Source organism: Epinephelus moara, chromosome 16 (genome assembly GCF_006386435.1).
Source record: "Epinephelus moara isolate mb chromosome 16, YSFRI_EMoa_1.0, whole genome shotgun sequence".
Classification (NCBI taxonomy): Eukaryota; Metazoa; Chordata; class Actinopteri; order Perciformes; family Serranidae; genus Epinephelus; species Epinephelus moara.
The window spans coordinates 12,495,408-12,505,757 of NC_065521.1; the positions used below are offsets into that span (position 1 = coordinate 12,495,408).

At 40.3% G+C, this 10,350-nt stretch overlaps 1 protein-coding gene across 2 annotated transcripts in view; it reads left to right on the forward strand.

The window, feature by feature from the left end:
* Nucleotides 1–900: 900 nt before the first annotated feature.
* LOC126403322 (neuronal acetylcholine receptor subunit alpha-2-like) overlaps nucleotides 901–10,350 on the forward strand; it is a 16,843-nt gene continuing 7,393 nt past the window's right edge. The window contains exons 1-4 of one of the 2 annotated variants that reach the window (XM_050065913.1): nucleotides 901–1,233; nucleotides 4,876–5,027; nucleotides 8,398–8,442; nucleotides 8,531–8,640. In XM_050065913.1, the coding sequence (XP_049921870.1) occupies nucleotides 1,182–1,233; nucleotides 4,876–5,027; nucleotides 8,398–8,442; nucleotides 8,531–8,640 (359 nt within the window). In that variant the 5' untranslated portion in view covers nucleotides 901–1,181. The remainder of the gene's footprint in view (nucleotides 1,234–4,875; nucleotides 5,028–8,397; nucleotides 8,443–8,530; nucleotides 8,641–10,350) is intronic. The other variant, XM_050065914.1, reaches the window with a different exon arrangement.

Genomic DNA, 10,350 nt, shown 5'->3' on the forward strand with positions numbered 1-10,350 from the left:
TAAGTAAAAGGGCGGCTCAGCCGATCTCAAGTAAACATGACTCTTGAGTCAAGGTTTTATTTAAGCGTCTCCAGTTATTCCCTCTTTCTTCGTGTCATCAAAACATGACATGTCGGCATTGCTGGGGAAAGGTAAAAAGATCTAAGGCAACAGTAAACACACCTCAAGCAAGTGCAACTGTCTCAATAGATGGTCAGCCTTGGCACTGAGCTCTCCTGACGTATAAAAGCTGTAAAGCAGACTGGCAGTGATGCACAGTGAGGTTGCAGAGAAAGAGAAATCCGTCTGTGTGCAAGACATTACGTGGGGGAAAAAAAATTGACAGCAGGTGAGGGTCAGGGGTGTTTAAAAGAGAGAGGAGGGGGTAAAATAAAGAGAGAGGGGGATTGATGACGATATGCTCCTGGGAAACAGGGCAGAGAGGAGATTGAAGAGTATCCAGAGGTCCTATGACTCACTAGCACTTCTACCAGACTGGTCTTTGACAGCCATCTACATGCACACAATTCACATACAAATATCTGGTCTGCAAAAAACACACACAGCACTGCTCATGTGTACTATATGCGCTGGTAAGAACATCTCAACAGATGTAAAATTCTCCCCTCCCTTACACACATGCAGACAAAAAAGTTTACTGTTTTTCATGGGAAAAAGTGAGAGACAAAAAGCTGGAACAGGGAGAAAAGCAAATAAGTGGGAGGGAAGAAGAGAATGCAAAGAGAGAAATGAGGTGTGTGTGTGTGTGTGTGTGTGTGTGTGTGTGTGTGTGAGTGAGAGAGGGAGAGAGAGAGAGAGAGAGAGAGAGGGAGATGAGGTGAGGAGGCGGAGAGATGAGAGGCGAGGGAGGGAGTAATGTAGACAGGGAGGGTGGAGAAGACAGGGATAAGCCACACTTGGATAAAGGATTCCAGTGGAGCGAGGAGGGACTTTCAAGTGTTGGATCAGGGAGACCACAGGTCTGTGGTCCCTCATACTGACACTCTGGACAGACTGGACAAAAGAGCAGATAAGGAGATGGACAGACGGAGCCAGAAGGAACACCAGGCCCAGGGCTGACACAGACCAACATGACCTCTCCATCTGGCTATTTAACCTAATCTGAACCTCCTGAAGACCGCTACAGGACGGATGACTGACCATCGGGACTGAAATCCAGCAGAAGTTGGAGGGAGTTCGCTATGGATATATACAAATATTTGAGCATACTTTTCCTCACTCTACCTCCACAAGGTAAATCATTACCGTTTTCTCACTTAGACTTGCGTCACATCTCATTTTCTTCATCAAATTAAGGGACTGTGTGAAAATTATAAGGGGAGAAAAGATGGGTTATCAGAAAAGTCTTTTTCATATTTGCTCAAGTGAGGCTGGTCTATGTTTATTGTGAGAGCAGGGGGAGGTGTTTCAACTTTGACTCATCACACATTATTTTTTTCATTCATTTTGGGTGAAAATATTGTGCTCAAGTCAACCAGCAAGAACAAAGTTGGATCCCGGGCCAGCTCTGTAATAACTTCGAATGCTGATGAGTTCATAATTTAGAAGAAGAGAGTGGCTGTATTTTCTTTATTGTGTTATATTTAGATTTTTTTATGCCATGCGTATATTGTTATGAGATACTGAAGGGAGGTTATTAGATTTTTTTAATGAGGGGAAGGGTCCAAAGAAAATATTAAACAAGCCATCAGAGGGTTTTGCTTTTTAATAAAACAAATTTAAGACTCCCCATCCCCACCCCAATAGCTTTATACAGTCCCTAATTAAGCTTAAGTCAGGATTTTCTTTTTCTTGAGGCGAATCTGATAACATGACTAACAGAAAAAAACCCGACCTTCTAGACACAAAAAACTTTGTTGTTCTGTGTAGTTTTCATTAGACAAGGACATAGGAAATGCCTCCGTTGCTTAGTGACCTGGAAACAAGTGTTGTCTGCCCAGTTCATGGGCAGGACATGATTGTATAGAAAGTGATCCTCGTTGCTCATGCATTATTGGCCTATGGGAGAACATTGATCAAATGGGGACAGAATTGGGTCCAGTAGACACATCTAGATAACTGCAGGATGAAACTGTTTGGCTTGTGCCCTGCAAAACTAAAAATATCAGCAAATAAACATTACTGGAAATGATATTTGCTTTTTATACCAGAAATGATTAACTATATAACAAATAAATATGATAATTTCTGGATGATTTACATAATTCAGTTAGTTTGATTGCCATTGTCTGCATAAATAATTGTCAGAACAGATACCAACAATGAAAAGCATCCAGGAAAATGTCATGATTTAAAGTATAAGGAACTTGATACTCCCACAAAAACAGAAAAAAAAGTTCAGTGATTATGTGACAGCCAACTTGAATGAAAAGGCTAGGGTTTCTCTATTCTAAGTGACTCGTAACATCACAGTCTGTTCCAGTGTTATTCACAGTGTCGTGTAAAGCATATTGTACAGAAGCAAACACATTCAACAGTTTTTCCCGCACACATTAGTGCTCTGCCCCACACACTGTCAAAGTCATGACACCCTGTGAGCTCCCCTATGTAAACCCATTAGTTGCGAGCCTGCTTTAGAATCTACTGGAGCGTCCCTCTTTATTTAATATCAGCTGCATTCAACAGATATCGTGCTGAGCTGATGTGATGAAACAAAGGTACCTGTGCTGGTCTCTTTCATTGGAAAACAGAGAGACATTTCAAGGTTGTTAAGCGTCTGGACATGTCAAACACATTCAGGCAGAAAAGGAAGTAAAGACGCGGGGAGAAAAAAAGAAACTACATCCATTTAATAAGATATTGATCCCAAGCCTTTAAAAACTGAGGATGCCAGTTTTCAGGCAACTGAAGGACAGCCCATCAGCTTTGATTGAGTGAATAGGAGAACCTGAGAGGAAGGCCGGCAGCATGACAACAACACCTGTGTCCCTGTTTTAAGACAAGAAGTTAGAAAAGCAGATCATCTTTGTCTAAGATAGACACATACATACATACATACATACATACATACATACATACATACATTGGATAAATACATGCGATAGATAGATACATACGATAGATTCCATAGATGGATAAAAGGTAGATTATACAGCAGATGATTGATAGATGGATGGACAGATGGATAGACAGATAGATTGATCAAATATATATAGATACAAGCGATACATTGATATAGTAAATACAATAAATAAGATCAATATGGTTGATGAGAGATAGAAAGATACAAAAGATACAGTAGATTGAGCAGATAAATATGGTAGGTAAGATAGAACTGGTAGAAAAGATAGATTCAGTAAATAGATACGATACGGTACAAATCAATACGTTAGATACGTTAGATACTATAGATAAGATACATAGATTCAGTAGATAAGAGATGAATAGATAGATGGATCGATATGGTAGATAGATATTAAAGATAGGAGACAAATACTATAGATAAGAGATAGATGATATGATATGATGAATAAGAGATAGATACATAGATAGGAAGATAGGTGGAAAGGATATGGTAGATTCGGTAGATAGATACAATAGATAGATAGATAGATAGATAGGAAGATAGGAAGATAGGAAGATAGATAGATAGATAGATAGATAGATAGATAGATAGATAGATAGATAGGAAGATAGGATATGGTAGATTCGGTAGATAGATACAATAGATAAGATAGATACAGTAGATAAGAGATAAATAGGTAGATGAATAGATCTGTTAGATATATACAGTGGATAAGAGATGGATATATAGACAGACAGACGGACAGATGGATAAAAGGATAGATACAATAGACAGATTCGAGAGATAAATACCATGGATAGATAGCCATCCTGTGCATTTACATGATTCAAGTTATAATGAGGTAATAAAAACCAACCCCAGCTCCAGTTCAATTATTATTTTGTGTAATAAACAACATACACAATACAGTGGTCCACACACGGAAGACATTGAAATATGCAGTAGTGCCAGGCATAATGAAATATCATTGAGGCTGCTGAAACAAAATCCTGCCTATGATGAATTGCCATGCCACTGAATTACTTGCACAGATGCACCATGTCCAGAATAGAAAAATGCCTAATTGAATATGAAAAAATGGATTGGAATACAAAGGACATTGTGCTGTACGACTCTCTGGACAATCCTCGTCTCTTTAATTGTTCCCGGACCTTGTTAGGTCATCCTCAGTGCGGGGGGGCTGGTGGGGTTGAGTGTCTCCATCAGAGAGCGGCCATGGCAGAGAGACACTGAAGCAGAGAGGGTGAGAGCGGGCGAGGGAGGGAGGAGACGTCTCGACAGATCGCTCCATCAGCACGTCCGTTCAGAGACGCAACGGATGTCCTCAGACTCAGATTCGTGCTTCCTCTTTTCCCGTCTCCCATCTCCTCCCCCCTCCTCTCTCCCTGTTTGTCTCATCTGTCAGATACAGTCCCGTGTAACCATACGCCACCTGTATAATAGAGGTCACCCTCCTTTTAGATTACACTCTGTACATTGAATTCTTCACGGTGGAATGGATCGGCTAAATCCATTATAGATGAATGTATTGTAGATGGTATAAAATATGTTCAGGATTAATAGTATGCATTTGAAATCATAGTTTCCATTTCAAATACAAATGTGCAAAAAGAGAAACAATTCAAATTGGTTATATGCCTATAGAAGGTTATTGTCAAAATCTGCACAAGAGAAACATGAGCACGAGTATCACTATTAACTGAGGCATCTATATGCAGTTTTAAGAAAAGATGTAAAGGTATTGTTTTAAAATACTTAAAGTACATTAAATTACACATAAGGGGTTAAGAAGGCCATGCTATTAGTCTAAGCTTTTTCTTTGTGTCTAATGTCTTCCTCCCTCCCCTCAGTTTGTTCCCAAGTTGGACCTCGTGCCCACGCTGAAGAGAGGCTGCTCCAGGATCTGTTCGCACATTACAATAAGCTCTCCCGGCCTGTGGAAAACACTTCAGACACAGTGCTAGTCCACTTTGGCCTGTCTATTGCCCAACTTATCGATGTGGTGAGTAAAACCTCACAGCATTGTTAGGTTTCACCAATAGCCAACACCAGAAATTACTATTAAACTTTGATTGCTTTTTTTGTTTTTATTACTGGTCCAGCATACATATCTGTTCTGTGAGTCATTTGTCCTCTGGTCTCCTCTGAGGAAAATACCTGGAACCTGGAGAATTTTTTTATTTTTATTTTTTGTTTCGTAAAGGCGGCTCCACAGTAATTCTCCATCTACATAGACGTTTCCATAAAGACAATCAGATCACTTAATTTTAAACCATATTTGAAGCAGTGACGTCACTATTCTGTCATAGGCAGACAGTTACAACAGCCAGGCAACAACCTGCTAAACAACACCAAAGACCCAAAGCCAAAGACCACCAAGATTAGCCTTCTTGTGGAAGTCTCCTCCTTATCTAACTTACAAACATGAACACGTCTTGTTTTGCACTTAAGCTTGTTGAATGCGGCACCAAACATTTCAGCCCAGTCACCAGAAGAAAATGTTGGCATTGTACTTTATTGCAAACCATGAATGAGTTACATTTGTACATTTCATATGTGTCATGTCAACATTTCAAAAGTAATATACTATGTGAGCTAACTTTGTCGTCTTGAGTGTGGGGGGTGGTGGATGGCTTGATAATCAAGCAGCAAACTCGTGCTGGAAAGTGAAGCCAACATAGGAGTGCCAAAATATGCAATTCCTCTAATGGCCACTTGAGGCTGGTTCTAGAAGCGAGTCAATCTCTGTAGACTTCATGTTAAAATGTCTAACTTCACAGCAGTAGTAAACATGTTTACAGCCTGGTACAAAAAATGGTTTTGGTCTCTATAGCTAATTTCCTCCTTTGTGACAACCGTATAGGGGCTGACTTTTTCAGCCTTTTCAGAAAGGCGCAGGTGACGTCACTGCCACTGTTAGCTAGGCTATCATCTATTGTCATAACAAAGACAGAAAAGCTAATTTTTTAGGAGCAGACTGGCCAGCGAACACTGTGCTTTTATCACTCTTTGCTTTGTAAGCTTGATGTTGACCATGTAGTCAACACTCTGTTATGTAACAATATGTTAGGTACCTAGATACTGATAGTGTCAAGATATTGTTATCATAGAAACATACCCATGTGGAGCATGTGATTTAAAAAATCGCTGGGAGTGCTAATTTATGAAGCACCCCCAGGACACTACCACCTCTTTTCTACTGATGAAAAACGCTATGTGGACACAGATCCAACAAGTTACACATAATTAAGGGTAGGTCTACTTGAGTGACAGGCTTTGTGTGAGGTGTCGCTGCGGTCCATTACAGTGGTTCCTGACTGGTCCCGCCACAGGGTCCAGATTTCTCCGTAGTCGTTAGTTCAAGGTCCACACAGTTTGATAAATTTAGCGTCATACTTGAATGTTGTCAAGCTAGTTTGCTGTCGCTGTCAAGTAGCCTGTTAGTCACTCACTCTACAATCAATTCAGTCAATTTTATTTATAAAGCCCAATATCACAAATCACAATTTGCCTCACAGGGCTTTACAGCATATGACATCCCTCTGTCCTTAGGACCCTCACAGCAGGAAATGACACTTCAAAATAAAACCTCTGTGCCGGAAATTCCCTGTACTTCAAAATAAAGTGTCTTTTTTACAAACTTGACCCATTACAAGTCACTTGTGGTCTATTCAGCACGGACCATGACCCACTTTTTGACTGCGACCCACCAGTTGGAAATTGGTCTATGAGTCAGATCCGCCCCTCGCTCATCCACAGCTCCACCCTCTCCTCCAAATATGATCACATCTGGCTCCAAAAACCCAAGATGGCAGCAGCTACAATGCAGAACTCTCCGAAACCACAGTCCACAAACCGATGGGTGACATCACGGTAGCTATGTCCACTATGTACTGTAGTTATGTCCTGTAGCTATGGTGACACCAAAGTGAGACGCCTGCCAAGCTGTAGACGACTACAGACTACTGTTCAAGACCAACGCAAAACAACACGGGTTGCTTTTTAGTTATCATTGCATTTTCAACAGCTTTTTAGCCACCAAATGTGGGTGTTTTTAAGTGACCCTGTGTCGCTGTGTTTCCCCTGGGGATAGTGCCACAAAAAGCGGTTGTTTTGTACCAAGACATCACTGTGTTTCCAGCAGAGATTGTGCAGGGTATTTAAACCCAAAACAAGTGTTTGTTTTTTTGTTGTGCCTACACATAACCACACATTGACCACTTTGTTGACAACCAACATTTATTCTAGCAATTGGATAGAACATTCACCAGGGAAAAGTGAAGTGTTAATGTCAGTTTGTAGGCTGAATAGCTAATAAAATGGGCAGCTGCAGCAAATTAAACTGCATGTAAACTTACTTCCAAATATCACTTCACTCAGGTTAGATGCTGAGGTGTGGTCCTTAAAAAGTTGATTTAATATTATGAGTGTTATGATGGTGTCTGTGCAGTGCAATTGTCTAAATGACACATTTTCAACTGTGCTCTTTCTGTCTTATGTATTATTTCATTATGATCACAATACCAACCAGCTCAAAGCTCCACCAGGAAGGAGAGATAAATCTAAATATACAGATCACTTATCAGCGGAAATGAAACCACAACGGAAGAGATTGAATTATTTTCCCAAATTAAATTCAGTTGTCAAGTATGCTAACACTGGCAGTAAATATTCAAATCCAGACACAGCTGGTCTCAACAAAATAAATCTTTATTCTCTCTTGCCTCTTGTCTCATCTTTTCATTACAGACACTAATTATGTTGCAGGGTTTCTGTTCACGTAGGTAAAAAAAATGTTTATAACACCTTTAACTGCCATTTGGAGACGTGCAAAGTTGCCTGGTGCAGCTTCAAGACTGAATATGTGCAGCGTGCATCGCTACAGGGATGATTCTCCAGGTTTTTGACACACAATTAGGTGACAGCGCTTGCTCCACATGCCTGGTAGTGAGAGTCAGCTCTTGGTAAAGTTGTCTTCCCCTTCAGTGTGTTTTCACTGACTGCTGTGTCTTAGATGTTGCTGGGAAAGCGCTGGAGATAGCAGGTTGCCAGCAGTAGCAGCAAAGCAACAGACACAGCACACTGAGGGTGTTTTTGCACGAAGCACTGCATAATGTTTTTTCTTTTTTTTGTTTCCTGGCATATTACACAACTAATCTGTCTTTATAAATAGAGGTTATGTATGTTGAGTTCTTCAGTAAATGATTCGTGAGTGCATGTGGTAGCTTTGAAAAAATAAATGACTAGAAAATGAGATGTTGACAGAAATTCTATCCATGTGATGATGGAGTCCAGACTGACACACAAATCATTTCAAAGAAGATAATCATCACTGATGTTAATCATTTTCTCTTTCATTTACATGAAATAAGGATGAGAAGAACCAGATGATGACCACAAACGTATGGGTCAAGCAAGTACGTAATATAAGAGATAAAATATGTGCTAAGGATACAATCAAATATAAAGCTTCAGTGTATGAATATGATTAATGTATTCCTGCAGGAATGGAACGATTACAAACTCCGCTGGAACCCGGAGGAATATGAAAATGTCACCTCCATTCGTATTCCCTCAGAGATCATCTGGAGGCCCGACATTGTCCTGTACAACAAGTGAGGATCTGTGTCAATAGATTTTATATCATGTAATTGTAAGAGATTCAGGGCAAAAATAATCACATAGCAACCAAAGTTTGGATTTTGATGATTTAATTCCAACAGATGGCATGACTGGAGGGAAAGCATGAAGATTGTGTTGTTGTGCCAAACATCCTGTCCTGTGCCAATGTCATAAAGTAATTTAGCTAAAGTAAATGTGAACAAGGTCAGCCTTAATGGACGTGGTTACAAACAAAGCTTGGTACATCGTACAAAGCAACACATTAGGCCGGGAATTAAAAGATTAGATGTAATTGGATGTGTTTCAAAGGGTCTCAGATCAAATGCATTTGGTGTGAGTGCTCCAGGTGGATCTGTGTTCATTTCACTCTGAATATGGGAGATTAGCTAATATGAAAAACTATATTGGAAACACACAAACAGAATTAGTTATGTAAAACTGTCAAATTCACACGTCATTATACAAATGTACAAAAGTATCTGAGGCTGGGTCATGGTGTGGCTTTATTTGTAAAGCAAATTTCATGCGTGGGGTATTTAAATGTCCTTGACATAAGATGCTGACTAAAACAACAAAAGACACAAAATTAATAAAACTCCATTTAAAGAGAATAACAAAAATTTTTGTGACTCATGCTCAGCTTTTTGAGCAGCAGAGTTCAGAATGAGCTGTAGACATCTGATTTCTGAACCTGCTGGAGATATAGAGATTTTGACATGCATTCTGTAATAATTGCTATATTGTTGTGTTTGTAAAAGGCTAACATTTTTCAGGGGAGGGGCCAGATGCTGTAAACATTAGAGGCTCAACCCAAATCTGAGGGGTCTGGGGTCATGCTGCCCCCTGGAGATTTTTTCCCTTTTACAGCAGCTACATGCACTATTCTTCAAGCCATTCGAGATAATACAGTGCCTAAAAATCTGTACATTATTTAGGGGGAAAAATGACAGTTGCCAAAATTTAAAAAAGAAAAAGATCATGCTGTAGTGCCTGCATCCTATTTTGTATTTAATTGATCTCCAACAATCTTTATCATTCTAAAGCCACAAGACAATAAATGTTGAGAATGACTGATTTTCTCTCCTGAAACCTAAATAGGTGCAAAAATGTTGCTATTTTTAAGTTGCGTAACATAGGTGAGGTAGGAATTTGGCGTAAACAGCACGATTAATCATCAAAACATTACACTATGTTTGAGTAGAGTTCACAGAATGAATGTTTAGCTGACAAATCAGCTACATTGAAATCCATCCCATAATAATCTTGGCTGCTTTAATCAGAGATATTGGATAAAGCGAGATACCCCACTCAGCTCACTTCCTGATTCAGTGACGTCAGCGCCACGCCCCCGTAGGAGACTTGCAGCAGCTCTGAATGTATTGTCATCAATGAGGAAAATGAACGTGATCACAATTTATGGTCAATTCTTTCGCCCCATAGTCACTAAAGTAAATATTGGGTTCATTTTCCACAAGCCACACATCTTACCAACATTCTGACACTAAGGGCTCTAGTTTCCCGGCGCAGCGCAGGGTGGCACAGGGTGGCGAACCCCGCGCAGAGCTAGTTTCGAGCAGCGCAACCCGAGGCGCGCTCAGTTTGGTAGTTTGGCAGACCGAGGTGCGCTGAGATGGGTGTGGCGGCGCAGCAGGGGGAGGTGCCGACAGATCCAGCTTGGCGCAGTGACAGTTTCGTGCCAAAAG